At 48.6% G+C, this 20,167-nt stretch overlaps 1 protein-coding gene across 4 annotated transcripts; it reads left to right on the plus strand.

The window, feature by feature from the left end:
• Positions 1-6,012: 6,012 nt before the first annotated feature.
• On the plus strand, positions 6,013-12,732 carry GJB1 (gap junction protein beta 1). 4 transcript variants are annotated; one of them, XM_019747943.2, is made up of 2 exons: positions 6,013-6,037; positions 11,358-12,732. In XM_019747943.2, exon 2 carries the CDS (start codon positions 11,374-11,376, stop codon positions 12,223-12,225), a length of 852 nt encoding a protein of 283 aa, XP_019603502.1. In that variant the 5' UTR covers positions 6,013-6,037; positions 11,358-11,373; the 3' UTR covers positions 12,226-12,732. The 4 variants fall into 4 exon arrangements, with proteins under 4 accessions (XP_019603502.1, XP_019603499.1, XP_074179699.1 ...); XM_019747940.3 differs by lacking the exon at positions 6,013-6,037 and adding an exon at positions 6,378-6,507; XM_074323598.2 differs by lacking the exon at positions 6,013-6,037 and adding an exon at positions 9,385-10,725.
• The last annotated feature ends 7,435 nt before the right edge of the window (positions 12,733-20,167 follow it).

A 20,167-nucleotide genomic window follows, 5' to 3' on the forward strand; every position in this document is an offset into this window, starting at 1 on the left:
AAAACCCTGTTTTAGACAAATATTTAATGACATTTTAAAATGGTCATGATCTGATGGCAAGTGAAAGAGGATATAAAATAAAATGTATTGCAGAGAACAGATTGGTGGTTGCCAGAGGTGGTGGGCAAAATAGGTGAAGGGGGTCGAAAGGTACAAACTTCCAGTTATCAAATAAGTCGTGGGATGTAATGTACAACATGGTAAGTACAGTTACTGATACTGTATTGCATATTTGAATGTTGCTAAGAGAGTAGATGTTAGAAGTTCTCATAGAAAAAAAATTCTGTAACTATGTATGGTGACAGGTGTTAACTAGACTTAGTGTGGTGATCATTTCACAGTATATACAAATATTGAATCGTGTTGTGCAGCTGGAAGTAATATAATGTTCAATAATGTAATAATGTTCATAACGTCATATATGTCAATTATGCCTCAATGAAAATAATATGTATCATATGATGACAATTTTATTTTAAATGTATATTTATATCTTTTCATTGAAAAACGACTGTAAGTTTTCACACCTGTTAGTAATGATTATCTCTGGGTGGTCGTGTTACAGACTATTTTTATTTTCATCCTTATGATTTTTTTTGGGTATTTTTGCTTGTCCATAAACAACATGCATTACCTGTGTAATCAGCAAGCATAAAAATTAATATTAAAAGGAAAAAATCAAAGGGGAAGAAAATTTTAGAAGGTGGGAGTGGTCAACTGGATCAAAACTTCAGAGTCAGTAAGACTCGTTCTGAGAGGTCCACTGGAATTAGCAATAAAGTGACCTTGGTGAAAATTATTTCAGTGTAGTCGGAAGTAGTGGCAGAAACCAGACTAGAGTGCAACTGAAGAGCGAATGGGAGATGAAAAAGTGCAGGCAGCAAGTGTACAAATGTCTTCCAAAATACTTGGTAAGAAGGAAAAGAGGTAGGGCAGAAGCCCAGTGTAAGATAGCATCCATCTTGAGAATCCCGCAGTATGTATGGTGGCTCTGAGCATCCTGATGAGAGGTAGGTTATGAAGGCCTCTGACATTCAGATTTTCAGTGTAAGGGGTACAGCCTAGGGTGGGATTGGAAGCAGCAGCCAACTCAGAGAATCAACATCAGAAATTGCTGTTCTGGGCTCAGAGACAAACTTATCATCATTAACACTGAGCAAAGCACTCTAATGCTACATAATACAGAGTGTGGGTTCATCCCCAAAAGCTTGTGATGAGGATGAAATAGTTGCAGACGTTCTTGTGACTCATGTGATAGCAACAGTCAGGGCTTCTTATCAAGGTGTGTAGCTCGGTTCCATAGACAATCTTGTTCTCTAGGAATAACGCCAAACCTCCGTGCATTCTCTGGCTTAACCCAACCCCGACTGTGACATGAAACCTCAGCAGCGAGAAAGAGCAGTTCATGTTTATTTTAAAGCACGAAGTCAGATTCAGAAATCAATAACTGTTTGACATTCTGAAAAGCACCCTCATGCTGGCAAATCTTATGCCACTGAACCCCCATTTCCTAGGAGAAAATGAGGTAGCTCCATTATCTTTGTCTTTTATAGGAGAAAAACAACCAAAATGGAGGCCTTTTCAGAGGAGCTGAAGCTCTTAGTTTATATCTGAAGCAGAGGCCCCATGGATTGCGGAATCCTTATCCTGGATGTGTCTGCTTCTGGGGCGAGCAGATGGAGGAGGATCCTAGGAGAGGGTTTCGCTTGAGGAGGCCCAGGGCAGCAAAGCCAGAGAGGAGAACAGTAATCTTTATTTTTATTTATTTATTTTTTTTCCTATTTTATTTTATTAAATTTATTGGAGAACAGTAATCTTTAAACAAAAGGCAAGGTGAGGATGGAAAGAGACAAAAGGACACAGCACGTTTGTCTAGGAGGCTTGGCAGCACAATTGTCCAGGTGTAAGGAATACATGAAGGAGAGTAGGTTAGTTAGAATGAAGGCTGCGAAGGATGACGATATATTAGAGCTCCCCTTTCTATATGGTAACAAGAGCCTGTTGCAGGAAGTGATTTGGCAGTTTAAAGAAGGTATATAGGGCTAGATCCTATCTTCCCCTACACACACACACACACACACACACACACACACACACACACACACACACTGCCGTATTGCCTGGGGCTGGAGCTGAGTCGGCTCTGTGGAAGGCACAGGAGTTAAGGTTGCACTCAAGCTCTTATGGGTGCCCCTTTGGCCCATAGTTGTCTCTCTGGACCAGGAGCTGGAGTCCGCATTGGTGTGTCTGTCCAGGAATCCGTGTAGCACATACTGTAGCTCCCTGTCTCCAATAGGATGGATAGATGTGTGTGGACAGGGAAGCGGGGGACTTCAGACAGAAGGCAGTGGCGTTGATGATTTCAGGGATCTGAATGGGCCTAGGAGTCGGTCCTCTAATTTGCAGTCAGGTTAGCTGGGCAGGTGCAGTGGGAGAAAAACTGCCTGGGTTTCCTACCTGGACAGCCCACCATCCGTCCTATGAGCAGTGCTTGTCCACAGAAGCCTTGGCTCGTCAGCACCCTGGCACTGCCCAAGGTATTGACGTGATGGTGGGTGCAAGGTGGTTCCGAGAAGGAGCAGGGGAAGTGCTTCTGGTTACTGAGGCCCGGGATTCTGCGTGAGGCATTCACGGTGTTGTTGCTGGCAAACCTGGCTGACAGAGGGAAGGGAGAGGAGTCCAAAGATGAGACAGAAAGGGTGAGCAGCAAGGCGTCTATTTAGGGCCTGGTTTACATGTTTCATTGGATACTCAGCTTGAGGGGTGGGTGATAGACCAGTAGATTTCTGTTTGGAGGACCTACAGAAAGAGCCTATGAAAAAATCTTCTGCATATACAATATGATTTCACTGATGGGTGTGCATATAAAGAAAGAAAACTGGAAGGAAAGTACTAAACTATTAGCAGCTTAATGGGCTTGTCAGTTTGGCTGCCCAAACTTGGACAGTTAGCAAAAAAAGCTAAATTCTTCTGTGTCCTTTTCACTTCACCCTTCAGTCTTAGCACTTGGCTCCATTTTTCTGGCTACAACCTGGCCTCCTCCGTGATTCCTCACCCCTACCATGCCTCTTCTGGTCCCCTTGGGTAAAAATCCAGGATTGGATTTAACCTGGGAACTCACTACCTCTGTGCCACTCCTGAGACGCTACAGTGCCCAAGGTGACATTAAAACGGTCACCCAAATTTCCAATTTCCCATTTTCCCCTTGGCTACCTGGTGTAGTGAAAGGATGTCGAACTTGCCAGAATCTTTTGCAAGCATACCCTCTGTTGGTGTAGTGATCAGACAGCGGTGAAATATAGTACCAGTCCTCAAACCCCAGGAAATCTATAAGTTCCAAGAAACACCACCTTTAGATTTTCCTCTTGGTAGGAGTACCATCCTGACTATGTGGGGTTGCTTTGGGAATATTTCATACAATTGTGTTTTGGGGGAGAGGGGTGCTGAAACAGCTTTGCTTTTGTTCCCCACCCCATACTGTCCTTTCCCTAGCAGCCTTTACTGGGAACAGTTTGCACAGCCTGAGCTGGGGTGGGGCCTTTTGAAATATTCTGCAGATTTTCAGCGTTTCCCATGTCCTTAATCCTATAGATCCATTTGAGAAGAGTTTTTGCCTGTGTGTCTTAAACAACATTTCTGTTGGAAGCTGTCCCCTTTGATTTCTAAGCCATACAGCAATGCTGTCTCATTGATCAAAGCCATACAAAATGCCACATTTTGTTTGGTAATGAAGCCCAGGGACAGGCTGGATGATGGAGTCCACATGCGACCCAGTGCCGTGAGGTCACGAGCAGAGCTCCCACCAGCTGATTGATTCTGTCGATGAAGTTCCTGGTGAGATGCTTCCTCCAGCAAGAGTCCTGGTCCTGGCTGGAGCAGGAATGGGGGAAGTCCTTGTTGCGGGTGATGTTTGAGCCATACCAGAGACAGCAGGCTTACGTCTGTGGCCTCTTATCTTGTATGTTTCAAGATCTAATGAAAATCTCCCTAAGTGAATCCAAGGAAATAAGCAGGCTGATGTAAAATTTTCAAATGTTCCCCCAGTACATCTGTTGTAGGAAGAAAGTTTGCTTAGAATTCAAGGCAGAAGTTGATTTTAGAGGCTTCCCAAGAGCAAATGGATTTCCAGTCCTAAGTGTAGTAGTTTTCCTTCTCCCCACTCCATTCTCCTCCCGTCTTTCCCCTGCTGTGTCCTCCCTTCTCTCTCCTGCCCCTTCCTCTCTCTCGCTTGTGGCGGTACCCCATCCAGAAGATGTGTTCAAGTAGCAGTAAAGAAGTGGACTCTGGCAACCGTTTTTTTACAGCTACAGACTGCTCACATAAACTTCCTGTAGCCTAGAACTACAAGCACTGTCAAGAAACTGTGCCAGAACTGCAAGGAACAATGAGTACATACTATGCTGACCTGCAGTTTCCCTTCCGAGGAGCTCTCTCTTCTGGTCAAACACAGCTCTCTCTTCTCGTCAAACAGGTCTGCCCACCATTCCCTAAACACATCTCACAGCTTCCTGTCACCTGGACGGCTTGGCCTTCCATCTCTGCCTGTTCCATTAAAACTACCCCCCTCTCCTCCGTCTGAATGTTTCCTGGCACCTCATACTTACAGATGGCATTTAGGATATACGCCTTGTTGCAGGTACTAAGGCACATGTCTCATTTCTCCCGCTAGTTTAGAACCATCTAGAGTCAGAAACCAGTTCTTACGCAGATTCTCAATGGGACCTGTAGAGCTCATCAGCTGTGATGTAGTGAGCCTGGGTTCAAATCTAGCTTTGTTACTTATTAGCTGGGTGACCTCAGTTATGTACCTTGACCTCTGTGTGTCTTAATTCCCCTGTAACGTGGAATATTTAAAATGCCTACTGCATAGGGTTATTTTGAGGCTAAAACAAAGTAATACTTGCAAAGTTACTTTGTATGTTGCCTTTCATGGATTAAGTACACAAGAAATTCTCCTCCTCTTTAGCCAGTCCGACCCGTACACTCAGCAGGAATTGCCAAATGCCAGGGAATGCCATTCAGCCTTTCCCCATGGTGTCTAGCTCAGGTTTGCCTTATACCAGATTTACCAGGCACTCACAAAAGGAATTCCTTACCTGACTTTAAATGCCCTTCTTACTCTGAGCGTCTTGCTGACTGACACTGTCTTCCACAGCCACCCAACACAGTCCTGCTTCCTTTCTGTCTCCCATACATGCTCTGCTCATTCCTACCTCTGTGCCTTTGCTCACACTATTCCTCCTCCCTGGAATGCTGGCCCTACCCTTCCACTTTCCTACCCCTGACATCACTTACTTCTCCATTCAAGCTTCACCTCCTCTAGGAAGCCTTCCCTGATTACTTCAGTTTACTCTCATCTTCCCCTTCTTCAAACTCCCTCCACAGTCAGAGTCATAACTACATAACTAAATATACACTGATATTTTTCATGGTAACTTCTTGAGTCTTGGTCTTGTCTCCTCAGGAAGTTGACAAATTCTTTAAGAATAGTTGGGATATTTTCCCCTCTTCTGCCACCTGTCCCCAGCATGTATCCAGTACTGAGTACCCAGCAGGTGTCCAGTAAAGACTTATCAATTGATGTATCCATATGGCCGGGTTTGGCCAAGGGAAGCCGAGTCTCTGGCTCTCTGGCAGTGAGCTTGGGCTGGGGTGGAGAGCAGAAGGCAAAGGAGCGGTTTCTGCTGACTTCACTTATTTCTTTGCTGCCAGTCAGGTCATAGAATTAGCAGGGTCTTCAGGTAGGCCTTCCTTCAAACTGGACTGACCTCACGGTTAATGGTTGACATTCTCTGTTTACCTTAATGATTGCCAAGATCTGTTCCTGCACATGATACACTTTGCAGTCCAATGGCCTTGGCCCCGAGACTAGAATGCAATTTTTGAAGAGGTTTTAGGGTTCTGGGATGGGATTGGAAATACTTTGGTCCATCTCCAGCCACTCAAGACGTGGACAGTAAGCAGAGAGGCAAAGAGCACCCTGGTGTCGCCATGTGGGGGAAGCAGTGTCTTCCCTCACCTCAACCTCAAGATGCCAGTAAGCACTGCCCATGGCTTTTTCCCTCCCCAGAGTCATATGGTTTTAGAGGCTGGGTGCTCTAAGTGATGGAAGGGAGCGCAGGTGCCCACACCTTGGCCAGGGGGTGGGGGAAGGCTAAGAGCTGTTGATGAGCCCAGGTCCAGTTCAGTCTCCCAGGTGAGATGGACTAAACATGGGCACATGGGTGACAGTGATGACCCTCTCCATCTAGAACAGTACAGTAACTCCAGGCTGTGCGACCTGTCTCTCCAAACCCATTGGGAGCTCAGGGGATCAATCTTCTTTACTAATTGTGTGTGGGAGGAGGTGGGGCTGGTTAATGTTTGTCTGGTTCCTCTTGGGCTGTGGGCCATATCTGGTTCTGGCCCTGGACTCTTTGTCCCTCCCCTGGGCTGGGCTGACAGTACCTACTGGCATAGTGCAGACATGCTTGCAGACATTCTCCAGGAAAGCGCAGCGCCAGTCAGGTGAGGCAGCTGGGGGTTGGGGGAGGTGGACCAGCAGAACGCTGGTGTGGCACAGGGGGGCAGAAATGGGGGCTGGGGAGACGCCCGGGTCCTGCTTTCCCTTGGCCTCAGCATTCAGCCACTTAGATCCCTTCTGTGCTTCCCTCTGAGCTGGGGTGAGGCCCATCCTGCCAGGTGCCAGGCTTCCTTAGCCTCTCTTTCTAGCCCCCAACTCTTATCATCTTTCCAGTCTCCAAGTTGCTTCTCCCCTCAGTCTTTTTTCCCCAGCCAAGGATTCCCCTCGTCCCCACAGGGCCCAATTCTCAGGAGGACTTGGGGGCCCCCTAGGCATAGGGAGTCCAAGTTTATCCCCTTAGGAAATTTCCTGCCATACAGGGTTAGAGTTCAGTGGGAGCATGGGGCACCAACATGGGGGCTGCGGGCGGATGAATACAGTGCCCTGAGTGGGCACAGAGGGCCGGCCAACAGGGCTGAGATTTGGGAGCATGCATGTTTGTTTTCATGAGGGAACTTGGAGTAAGTGATGATTTGGGGATCTACAGGAGGGGTGGACTTCCAGCTGTTTGAAAGTTGTTCCAGCTGTTAGGAATAGCATGGCCAGAGTACATGGACTTACAAAATGACATGAGGGAAGGAGAGTAGAGAGAAAAAAACAGAGGTTTGAAGGGATAGACTATGGATGAGGATGCAGCAGAGCAATGGGGAAGGGACCCAGGCTTTGGTGAGGGCTCCACATGAGCCCCAATCGGAACTCCAGCACTTGCTTACCAGCTGTGTGATGAGTTACACAGCTTCTTTGAGCCTCTCTTGCCTTAGCTGTGAACCGAACACAGTAATCCACAGCTTGAGGACTGTTGTGAGGATGACAGTTAATGAACCTAGAGCTGTAGCACACAGGAAGCATTCCATAAGTGGTGGCAACATGAAGTCACTGATGGAGGAGTAAGAAGGTGTAGGGCGAACAGTAAAGGAGCTAACATTAGTGGGAGTTGCAAGGAAAGACCATGGCCAAGCGAGAAAAGCAGAAAATGGGAATGAGCTTCACCAGCCCTGAGTCAAGCCTGGCCACAGAATATATATGGCAGGGTAGAGGGGACAAGTGTGATGACCATGGAAGGGGCTGTGGGACCACAGGATTGAGGCATGGAAGAGAAGCAGGGAAGAGGAAGAGGGCTGGAGGAGATGGGCCTTACCCATGCCAAACTGATGAAGGCAGCCCAAAACTCAGAAGGAAATATCAAAGAAAGCCCCTTGTCCGCTCCTGGCCACAGGCTGCTTGTGAGAGGGAGCATGCAGTCTGAGGCTGAGTGTAACCTCATCCATCCCAGCCAAGCCCCTCTTCCCCAAACCAAAAAACAGAAGAATTTCCTGTAGATGGAAGGCAGGACAGTACAGGTGGGGGGCCAGAAGGAAAGAGACGGATTTGATGAATATGTATGCGTGTGTGTGTGTGTGTGTGTGTGTGTGTGTGTGTGTGTGTATGCACGTGCGCAGGCACCTGCACATGCACACACATGTGGGAAGGAGTGTAAGTTTTGGAGTCCTGGGCCTGGTCTCAGAATGCAAAGTCCTTAAAGGAAGAGAGGCCGCCAAAGGCAGTGCAATGTACAAAAGCTTTGAGGTCAGAGGAAAATAAGTTTGAAACTTGACTCTGGCATTTAGCAGCACAGCAGCTGCCACTGAGGCAAGTTATTTAACTTCTCTGAGACTCAACTTCCTTGTCTGAAAAATGGGGATAATATTACAGGGCAGTTCTAAGGATGAAGGGCCATGTCTCGATTTTGAACTGTGATTGAGTGCTTGAGCAAATCTGAATCCAAGGACAAGGCCATAGACAGAGAAATCCTGTCTAATTAAACATGAGGGCAAAACATACCTGGAGCCGCACAGAGCATATCAATACCTGGACTTTAACCCAAAGTCACAAAAACGGTTTGGATTTCAAAATCAGGTCACGCCCCGGGATGTTTTTAAAATGAAACCCTTGCCGTATTCATGTTGACATAGGGATCAGCTCTCCTTCCAAACGTGAGAACCAAACTTAGGATCCCAGTGCCCACACAAGGGTCCTTAGGGGCCCCCAAGGGAGCTACTGGCTATGACTCAGAGGGCTATAAGAACCTAGAAACTGAGGGGTGACCAGGCTGTCTGGGGGGCCCCCCTGAGGGGCAGAGAGAAGAGAACAGCTGAAGCTTGCTTGAGTTTGAGGAACCAGTGTAAAAAAGCTAAGGAAGGGAAAACAGAGCCAATCAGGAGGCAGCAGAAAGCCCTGGGAAGAAAGGAGAGGAAAAGAGTTGTCACTTGATAGGAAAGGGGAGAAGGGACTACAGGAGAATAAAAGCCAGACCAGGTTTGAATTTCCCTATTTCTAAAAACACAGAAAGAAAAATTCTAATTCCAGCCCAGGCAGTAGAGCTTAGGGGAAAAAGTCTGGGTTGTGACGTCAACTTGGCCTGGCTCAAATCCCAAGCTCAGTCACGTACTGACTGCGTAAACTTTGTAACCCTTGTAGAAATCCCTTCACCTCTCCTTACCTCAGTTTCCCAATCTGTGACATGAGGATTAGAAAGAACACCTACCTCATGAGGTTCTGAGTTTTATGTGACGTAGTGCGTGTGCAAGGACCTGGTATGGAACAGGTGCTCAGTAAATGATTATTTGTAATACTGCTCTGTGAGCACGTGTCTTTGAATCTAACGTCTCACCAGATGAAGCATTTCTTTCCTGCTAAGAGTGGTGTCTCCTGTAGCAGCTCCGCCTTCAGAATCCCGGACTTGGGAGAAAGGACATTTGTGTCCTGGTTTAGGCCCACAGCATGAACTCACTAAGCCTTTTTTTTTTTTTTTTAAGTTAAATGGAGAAACCTTGTTCAGAGAAGTAATCTATGTGCCATGGACTGTCCCTTCATCCTCTAGTTTCTTTCACCCCATTCCCCAACTTTTCCGGTTGCTAATACGCCAGCCACCCCTTCCCCCCTGCAACAGGCAAGTCCTACCCGTCCAGGACTGTGTGTTCTCCTCACATCCAGTTCCCTGCTTCAAGCATGGTCTGCTCACAACTTCGTGGCAGAAGTGGTGGGTGGTAGGGGGAGGCCTTCTTGCCTGCCTAAGGGATAGAGGGGAATTTCTTCCCTAGAGCACTGGCAAGCTCAGAAACCATGAGGCTACAATGTACACTTGACATTGGGGGCAGGACAGCAAGGGGACGATCTGTTCTATCTCAGTGGGACACTATAGGTCAACAAAAGCATTGGGAAATAATGCTAGGGGACATTGGGTTTGGCAGCCCAGTCAGTCCCCCAAAGCAACATTGTTTTCCTCTTTCTGATAAGGCTCTGTGAGCGTCAGCTGTGATGGTAGAGATGGGCTAAGAACTTTTGCATTTGCTTCATTGAACCTCACAACCACCCTGGGTCTTCACAGTGGTTATAGATGAGCAAGCAGGCTCAGAGAAGTTCAGTCATTAGCCCAAGGGCGCATTGGGGGTAGCACCAGAATTCAAAGCCAAAGCTGTGTGACTCTTACCTATTCCATCTCCTAACTTTCTGTTTTCTTGCTTAACTCTTCCTTTCTCCTTTTGGCTTGTGTTTGCCATGTGCCCACCTGGCCACCCTCTGTATGGGTTCCCTTTGCTGAAGCTCAAGGTCGGGATTTGCTCCATGACACTGGAGTTGCGACGTAATCACAGGTCAATAGCGTCCATGTTGCTTGCGCTTTTATGGGGAACACGAGCCTTGGCTTTTGTTGGCAGCATCTGCAGAAGCACAAGGAATATACTGTGGAAAGGGCTTCGGCTGCTGCTTCAGATCTAACACTTCCGAGCTGTGTGACCTTGAGTGAGTGAACTTATCTGAGCTGCAGCTTCCTCATCTGCAAAGACCAGGGTGATAGTCCTTAGAGGCTGGCTAAGTGGGTCAAAAGAAAGAATGTATGAGAAAATGCCTAATGTGGTTCCTGGCTTGATAAATATGAGCTCTCTTTCCTCCCCTCTAGCTCACCCATACCCCGGAGTGGATCTAAGCCTAGGAAAAATCATGCGGACCATAAGTTTCTAGTAGGGGCATGGAGAAGGGCTTTGGCCCAGGCCTTCCTGGTCCCCTCAGACCCCCTCTTCTATGCACCTGTCTTTGTTCCATTTACCCCACCCCGCCCGCCGTGGCCATTCTTCTGGTGGGACTGTGGGGCGGGTGCGGCGATGGACCGGGCGGGCACAGAACAGGTGGGTGCAGGCTGGGTGTCCGGCGCTGGGACACAAGTGCTCTGTGTGTAGGGTGGGCGGAAGTCAGGGCGTTTGATCTGAATTCTAAAGGGCGTTGTTCAGAGCCCCACAAAGCTCCCATTGTGCAGACACTGGGTATAAAGCAGCATATGACTCCCCAGCACCGGGCGGCGATGAATTGGGACGCAGGCGCGGACCTAGGGACGACTCCCCCGGCAGACATGAGACCATAGGGGACCTGTCTGGGTGGCCTCAGGGATAGGCGCTCCCCAAGGTAACGGGCTTTGTTGGGTTTGCCCCAGGTCCGGCGTTAAGGAGCTGGGGGATGGGGAGCTCAAGAGGATGGCTGAAGGCAGAACAAGACGGGCCTGGCAAAAACGGGGCTGGCGAGGAAAGAATGTTGGATGAAAGCAAAGAAGGGAGATGATGGGGCTCCGGGAGGTCAAGTCAAGTGAGGGAGGAGGAAGAGGAGGAGGAGGAGGAGAGGCCAGCAAGGGAGACGGGGTGATGAGGAAAGCCATGAGTATCCTTCGTCCTTTCTTGTCACTGGCTCTTGGAAGGGCTGATTAGGCCGTCAGCCGGTGTCCCGGGGCCTGGCCTTGTGCCCCAGGTTTGTGGCTCATGTCTTGCAGGTGTGAATGAGGCAGGATGAACTGGACAGGCTTGTACACGTTGCTCAGTGGTGTGAACCGGCATTCTACTGCCATTGGCCGAGTATGGCTGTCGGTCATCTTCATTTTCCGAATCATGGTGCTGGTGGTGGCTGCAGAGAGCGTGTGGGGTGACGAGAAGTCCTCGTTCATCTGCAACACCCTGCAGCCTGGCTGCAACAGCGTGTGCTACGACCACTTTTTCCCCATTTCCCACGTGCGGCTGTGGTCTCTGCAGCTCATCTTGGTTTCCACCCCAGCGCTCCTCGTGGCCATGCACGTGGCTCACCAGCAGCACATAGAAAAGAAAATGCTGCGACTTGAGGGCCATGGGGACCCCCTCCACCTGGAGGAGGTGAAGAGGCACAAGGTGCACATCTCAGGGACGCTGTGGTGGACCTACGTCATCAGCGTAGTCTTCCGGCTGCTGTTCGAGGCCGCCTTCATGTACGTCTTTTACCTGCTCTACCCGGGCTATGCCATGGTGCGGCTGGTCAAGTGTGAGGCCTACCCCTGCCCCAACACGGTGGACTGTTTCGTGTCCCGCCCCACTGAGAAAACCGTCTTCACTGTCTTCATGCTGGCCGCCTCGGGTATCTGCATTATCCTCAACGTGGCCGAGGTGGTGTACCTCGTCATCCGGGCCTGTGCCCGCCGAGCCCGGCGCCGCTCCAATCCGCCCTCCCGAAAGGGCTCGGGCTTCGGCCACCGCCTCTCGCCTGAGTACAAGCAGAATGAAATCAACAAGCTGCTGAGCGAGCAGGACGGCTCTCTGAAAGACATCCTGCGACGCAGCCCCGGCTCTGGGGCCGGGCTGGCTGAGAAGAGTGACCGCTGCTCGGCCTGCTGATGCCACACGCCAGGCCACCTCTCATCCCAGCCCTCACCCACCTGGGCCTGCCAGGGAGTGCTCCTGCCAAACCATCCTCCCCTTCCTCCTGGGCCTTCTGTCTGGATGGCTGAGGGAGAGGGGAGCTGCCCAAGGTGACTGGGGTGTGGGCAGCTCTTGTTGCCTGTACCCCTTTCTCTTTCCTCTCCCTCTCCCTGGGACCACTGGGGACAAGACATAGGATGCTCTGACAGCATGTCCAATTATGAAACTAATCTTAACCCTGTGCTGTCAGATCCCCTATTTCTGGAGTCACATCGGTGGGGAGGGATGTGGGCAAGTGGAGTTGAAGGGGTGGCGCTGTGGACCTGTGGGTGGGGAGGGAGGGGAGCAGGAAAGGAGGACATGTCTGTGGTGGATGAGCTAGGGAGCGAACAAGAAGCAGGCCAATAGATTGCAGTGGGGGTTGGTCAGGGCCTCTCTCTGCCTGAAATGTTACATATTAAACAGGATTTTACAGTAAATGAAGAGGTGGCTTGTGTGTTTGTCAAGTTCTTTCTCCTGCAACCTCTGACATCGCCCTGGCTGAGCTGGCCTTGGCTTTTTGCTGATCAAGAAAAGAATGGGTGAAAGAAATAGCCATTTGAGGAGCTGAGGCTGGAAATGAGGAACCGCTGCCCTCTGAGCTGTTCTCTCCTGCTTTGCTGTTGTTTTGGGTTTGTTTGCTTGGTTGGTGTTTTTTATTGGGGGGGGTTGTTTTTTCATTTTTTAATAACAGCTTTATTGGGATCTAATTCACTTACTCCCTTCCTCTGATTTTATGTATTTTTTAAATCCATTTTAAGTATACAGTTTATTGAGTTTTGGTAATTGTGTGCAGTTTTGTAAACGTGACCACAATAGATTATAAAACATTACCTCCAAAAGTTTCCTTGGGCCCCTTCCTCTGATTTAAAAAAGATTAAAATGACAACTCCCTCTGGAGAAACAGGAAATGATAGGGAAATTTCTCAAGTCCTAGGGAGTAGCACACATCCCCGCCCTACCTCTGTGAGGCCCCTCCCCGTGCACGTGCACGGTTCTTCTTCCCTTGAAATCCAGTGTTCGATGCAAACTAATGGTCTGCAAGCCACCCATCGGACCGCACGGCGACTCTCACCCCTTTCCTTCTGGGCCTAGCCCTGATTCTCCCTCCTCTCCAGTTTCCTCAGGACTCACTGCCACCCACTCCAGGGATGTATCCACCATAGGACACACAAAGCTGTGTTCCGGTCCTGGTTCTGTCACTTATTAGCAAGGCACTCCCTTCCCCAAGCCTCAGTTTCCTTGTGAGCCATCAGGCCTGGCCTCACACATCTCTAAGTGAAGCTCCCTTTAACACTCTGTGTCTCTGGGATTCTGAAAAGACTTCCCCATCTCAGAGTCACTGCCCTCACCAATGGCTCCCCAGAGGAAAAAGTTTCCCCCACAGCAAATTTCTCTCCTCAGCTTCCCTACCTCCTAAAAAGAAAAAAAAAAGATTTGACACTCCCTCTCAGAGTGTGCTGACTCCATGTGGGAAGCGTATCAGAAAGGAAGATAAAATCAGGCGTCTTCTCAGAATCGTTCTTCTCTAGAAACAGTCTTTCTCTTCCAGACAGAAGGCATGGAAGGTTCCCTCATTCAGCAATTGCTGACAGAGAGATTTCCCCTGTCTTAAAAGAGAGACATTCCTTTTCTTCAAGAAATTTCCTTTTTCCTTAGAAACCGACATCATCCCCTGTCAGAAGAGAGTTCCCCACCCCTCATAGTGGGGGAGATTCCTTTTCTTCTTGAAATCCATCCCCTCCCACCCACAACACAACACACACACACAGAGCATCTCCTCTCTGTTCAAAAGGCCATCAAGAGAAAGATTTTCTTTTGAAAATCCCATCCTGATTCCACAAAGGAACCTCATGCCTGCCCCACACTCAGAAATGCTAAATCCATCATCACCTCAGAAATCTAGTTTCTCTTCAAAAGATTCTACAAATCCCTCTTGGAAGAGGCTCCAACTCCAGATCAAGGCTTTCCTCTCCAGGGGGCAGTGGTGGGACAATAAAGCTACCCGGCTGGGTGTTACAGCCAAAGGGAGGACACTAACTCATGTGTCCTGAGAACCAGGTGGGAGCAGGCCAAAGGAAGCTCGAGGGGGTGGGGTGGCTATACACTGTCACAAGGATGGAGGAGGGTGATTCGGGCTCACCCACGACTGACTTTTTTGTTTGGGGATCTGTCACAAGAGTGTAAGGGAGAAATAGGAGTCAGGCAGGGCTTAGTAACTGCCAGCCCATAGACACTCAGTGTACTAAAGGGATCGGGGTAGTGAGGAGGGCATTGCACTCGGGAGACTGAGGTCTCCATTTGTTAGCTCTGTCCTCTTGGACACATTATACTTACGCGCTCTGAGTGGCAGTTTCCTCGTGTGCATATAGGGTTTATAATGACCTCACTACCTCTTTCACACAGCTTGTGAGAACAAGATGTGTGCAAAAGCTGGTTCCAAACTGTAAAGTCGGGTAAGATGGTAGCAGAAGCTCTAACACCACAACCTTAAGGCATGCTGGGACCTACAGCAAGCCAGGAAGGAGTGAGGCCGCTTAAGCTAGGCTGGAGCCAGTGGGAAGAACTTGCTTCCCCCAGGACAGATGGCAGTGCAAGCAATGTCCAAGAGATGTTGCAAACTTCTACGGGTCACTCCTCAAGGGATCTGATCTGGGGGCAGAAAAGGCCTAATGACAGGAGCTTTTTACATCTGTGTCGCATGGTATTGGTGCTTTCGGGGACATTTATGGTCGTTCAGAGGCATCTGTCTGCAGAGCTACCAGGAGCTGGGGGCAAAGGGACAGAGTGAACTACTGCATGAAGGGACTGGCTGAACTAGGAGAACAGTCAGGGCCCCAGCCGGTTGAGTTGGGATTTCAAAGCAGGCTGCAGTAGCCATAGAGAATTGGCATGGCAACCACGAACTGAATGAGATGCCCAATCAGATAAGCATCTGATTCCACAATACTTAGATGCCAGAGCAAAGCTATGGTAGAGAAGGGGCTACAAATACCCACCAAGCTGGGCTCCCTTTGATTCTAGGGCAGGCTGAACCTGTCAGGTGGGGAGGGGGGGTGTCATTGTAGTCAAGGAGAATCACGCAGGCCAAAAACACGCAGCTGCGTGAAAGGGCACATGTTGTCTTCACACTGCTATGGAGGATTGAAGGAGGGAAGGTGGGAAACATAAACTAGGACACTTTAGGATGGGCCTTAGAAGTCACTATCAGGGTAAGAGTGTCCTACAGGTGGTGGCTTTGAGTGGGGGGGACACTTTCACATTTGTGCTTTGGGAGCTGTATGGACAGTCGATGGGGGCACAATGACCAGTTACGGAGCTAGCTGTTCCCATAGCCGTAGTGGGGCCTGTGGGACTAGGACAGTGGCAGAAGGAACAAGAGGAGACAAATGTGAGACACTTTGGATGTGGAATCTACAACAGGACTTGATGTCTGAGTGTGGCGACATTTCCTTCCCCTGCCTTGACTGGCAGACACCTAAGCATTCGAGGCTCAGCTCCAAGGTCATGTCCTGTGTGAGGGTTTCGAGTCCATTCTCGTCACCACCACTCTCCCGAATGAGTCCCCCCTTCTGAATTCCTGCAGTGCATGTGGATTACTTCTCCTGTTTGACTCAAGGCAGGAGCGATAGGAGATACGAGCGCTGCAAAGCTGCTACATCTTGGAAGAGTAGAGTGTGATCTGCGTGACTAGAGCAGACGATGCATGAGGTTGGAGGTAGGTTGTAGTAGGAGGTGAGACTGGCAAGGTTTGTTGGGGCCACTTCATGAAGGTGTCGCATACTGAGCCCAGAAGTTGGTACAGGAGTTCCAACTCTCAGTGCTCACTCGTAGGGACCCTTGTAACTTCACAGTCAGGCCCCTAAAACACCTGGAGGCAATTCTGTTCTCATCAGGATAGCCAGACTATGGCGGTCTTGAGGAGATCCAGGTCAGGGCAGACCTTTGCACAAACAGATACGTTAAGGTTGATGGTGAACTATGGAAGGAAGGAAGGGCAGAGGGACTTGACAGCAGACTTCGGAGACAGAGGGCAGTTTACACACAATGGTGACCGACTGCTCTGCAGACTGAAGCCTCTTTGAAAACTCAGTACAACATAGTGACTAAGAGCATGCTTTGCTTCCTACCTGTGTGACTTTAGCCAAGTTACTTGGCCACTCTGTTCCTCAGTGTCCTCATCTGTCAAAGGTGATGATAGTACCCCTGTCACAGGGCTGTATTGAGCATTCCGTGCATTAATTATATGTAATGCACTGGGGGCAGTTCTATATACTATCTTTGCCATCCTCCAGCTGTTCACCAACGCTCTCAAATACTAAGCTAATCTCTTTGTCGCACCTACTTAACATGCTCTCCTGACTAATTGTCAGTCGCCGTGTGTGCACTTAAGTATGCAAGTCTGTATGTTTGCATACATATGTCGTGATATACATATGACCACATCTGTGTATATATGTCACAGGATGGCTGTGAATGGCGTCTCAATTCTTAATGTAGTTTTGACAGAAAGGATGTGTCTCAATCATGATATGGTCTGAAACTTCATTAGCAGACTTAGAAATCACTTAGGTGGATGAAAGGAAAGGACACCGGCTATGGAACATGTGGTATGGACCAGATTTGGTGCTACGTTAAGCACTTACATCCATAATCTCAGTAATGGCAAGATAGCTATTACTGTAGCCATACTTGTAGATGAGGAAATGGAGGTTCAGAGAGGGTAAGTAATATGCCCAAAGGTTGCACAGCTTAAAGCTGCAGAGCCAGAATTTAAACATAGACCTACGCTAATGCAAAATCGGTGCTGTCTCCTGTATACCAAAATAACAAGTGCATGTTGCCTTTGGAAGGGTTTCAAGACACGGGGTGGTCGGGGGGAGAAGCTCGGTATGACATAATATCCCTAAACACTAACCTGCTGGAAAACGAAGTGTGTGTCCCAAAGGTTAAGAGCGAGAAATGGTGAAAAGATGAGGAAGCATCTGCCCTGTGCTCAGACAGGGAATGGCAGTGTGGAGAGAGAGGGCTTTGCCTGGAGCAAGATCCAGAAATTGGCCATGCCCACGAAGCTAGGCAATTTGGGAAGTGTTGGGAAGATGGGGAAAGACAGTTATTCAGAACCCCTACCCTCCAAACCCCTAAATCACGGTAAGCTTTTGAAATAGGCACCATTTCTCTCCTTTCACCTTAGGGATCTCAAAGGCATGCTTGCTTTTTCCAGCCATCTCCCCTTGCCACTTGCCCTTTCTGCTCCACCTTCCCTTCAAGGGACAAAGCCTTTCATTTCACAATTAGAGATAAAAGTCTTGAAATGCAGATGCCTTGGGGAATTTATGTCTGCCAGGCACGGAACCATTTCTGTACCACTGCCTCCCTGTTCTCCTCCCCCTCCCCACAGAAAGGCTGGAATCACCTGAAAACATGAAGCATAGCCTGCCAATTCTTTGTGAAGATCCTTTAATGGCTTCCACTGCTTCGAGGATAAAGCATGTCTGTTCCGGTTTGCAGGACTGAGGGCTTTCCCAGGACTTTCACTGCTAAAACTGGGAAGGTCCTGAGCAAACCGAGATGGTTGGTTCCCCTAGCAGGGCTTGCTATGGCATTCAATGCCTTTCACAACATGACCCCTATTTTCCCAGCAACACTTCCCAGCTCTGCTCACCCTTTCTCTTCTACCCTCTCCACCTCCTCTGCAGCCCAGACACCGTTCCCTGAAGGCACTCCCTCTGTGGTCTTGATTTCCTGGGAGAGAATGAGTAACAATTACATCCTGCCCTGGTCATTCTATTGACATGTGAGTGTACCCCCGCCCAAGTCAGGACTAGGGTGAGGCAATCGAGGTACAGTGAGTACCTCCTTGTATCTTGCACCCTAGGTGCCTTCATTGCCCCACCTTAGTCTGAACCCGTGTTTTCCCTATCAGATTGGGACTTCTCAAGGACAGACCCCAAGTTCTTACTCATCTTTATATCCCTAATGACTAGCGCAAGGCTGGCCGCGGAGTAGCAATCTAGTTGAACAAATACCATTAGTCCCTTCTCTGTTCCAGCAGGGGAAGAAAAGGAGAGCCAGGTGGCTTTGGGCCCTATTGTCCATGGGAGAAGGGGAAGGCAAACTGAATAGACTTGTCTTGGCCTGGGATATGAAGACAGCTTTTCATCGGGGGTTCTACCTTTGGCATTGGGCTGATTTGGGGCTCCTCCCACTTCTCTGTTCTTCCCCTCAGCTCTCCAAGGTACCATTTTTCTGTCCTCTTCTCTCGCCATTCTACTTCCCCGAGTGATCTTGTCTACCCCCAGAGCTTCAGCTAGGAACTCTTTGCAATGAGTTCTAAATCGACACCTCATACATTATTATACATAGTGAAATAAGTCAGACAGAGAAAGACAAATACTGTGTGATCTCACTTACGTGTGGAATCTAAAGAAACTGAACTCATAGAAACAGAGTAATATGGTGGTTACCAGGAGCTGGGGGGGGTGTAGGTTAAATGGGGAGTTATTGGTCAAAGGGTACAAACTTTCAGGTACTGGATGAGTCAGTTCTGAGGACCTAACGTACAGTATGGTGACTACACTTAACGATACTGTATTAAATACTTGAAAGTTGCTACAAGAGTAGATCTTAAATGTTCTCACCATACACACAAAGAACATGGTAATTATATGAGAGCATGAAGGTGTTAGCTAACATTACGGTGGTGATCATTTTGCAACATGTTTGTATCAAATCATCATGTTGTACACTTTAAACTTAGGCAATGTTGTATTCCAATTATATCTCAATAAAGCTGGGGGAAAAATAAGATACCCATATTTCCACCTGCCTAATAGATATGGTAACATCTAGTGTCAATAGTACTCTTTCATACCCATTTTCTCATCTGACCTTCGCAAAAATTCTGTGAGAAAATCAGGGCAAAATATAAGTGCATTTTTGTAGGTGAGGCTCAGAAAGGTAGGCTTGCCCAAGTTTCAGTGGCAGGGCTATGATTAAAAACTCAAGTTGGAGTGTTCTTTCTGCGATGCCATGTCGCACAGCTCACCAAATGGATGTTTCAATGGAGTCTCGAACCCAATGTGATCAAAACCTCAACTTGTTGCCAACCTCTTCCTAGCCCCCGCCGCTCAACACCCCCCCTTTTCCAACTTTGTTAAAGGCATCTCTCCCAATCAACCTGCGATTGATGCTTCATGCCCAATTCTCCCCCCCCCCAGCCTGCAGACTTGACCTTCAAAATGTCTGAAACTCATTTGAATCCATTCCCTTTTCCTTCTCTATCCGCACCGCCCCCCCTTGAGGCCCACAGACTCTCTTAGCCACCCTCCTTCCACTGATCTCCGGATCTTTAGAGCTGCCCCTGCCCCTCCTTCACATTGTTCTAGGGACCTCCTCCCTAAAGCAACAGATCTGATCCTGTCACTCCCTGGTTGGAAAATTGCTGCCTTTGATTATGCTGATCCCCAGCCCCTCCCACTTACTCTCGGAGGCCCAGGTCAAATGCCACCTCCCTCAGAAGACTCGCACATGACCTTCCTGTAAACCTGAAATGAGTTCCTTATTCCTCTGCTCTGCCTGCTGGGGTTATGATCCTGGTCGAATTAATCTTTTTCTTCTCTGAAGTGTCTAATCTAGGTCCTTAAACATAGTAGGTCCTTAAAAGATAGCTATGGAGTTATTTTTTTCCCTTAAGTGTTTGGAAACTTGTTATAAAAAGGACCATATTCCTAGTGGATTCATTCAGTGAGGTGGCTACAAATGATTCTCAAACTGGGGTGGGACACCTCCCTTCTTCACATCTTGAGAGACCTGCCAGTTGTCCTCTATGTCCCTCCCCCCTCCAAACACTGCTCTCCCTCCCCCATAGAAGGCAAAA

This window comes from Rhinolophus sinicus, chromosome 18, assembly GCF_057876585.1.
Source record: "Rhinolophus sinicus isolate RSI-liver-muscle chromosome 18, RSI-T2T, whole genome shotgun sequence".
NCBI lineage: Eukaryota > Metazoa > Chordata > Mammalia > Chiroptera > Rhinolophidae > Rhinolophus > Rhinolophus sinicus.

Bases quoted from the DNA above. Each gene is read 5' to 3' on its own strand.
- GJB1 (XM_019747943.2), top strand. From the start codon at position 11,374: ATGAACTGGACAGGCTTGTACACGTTGCTCAGTGGTGTGAACCGGCAT.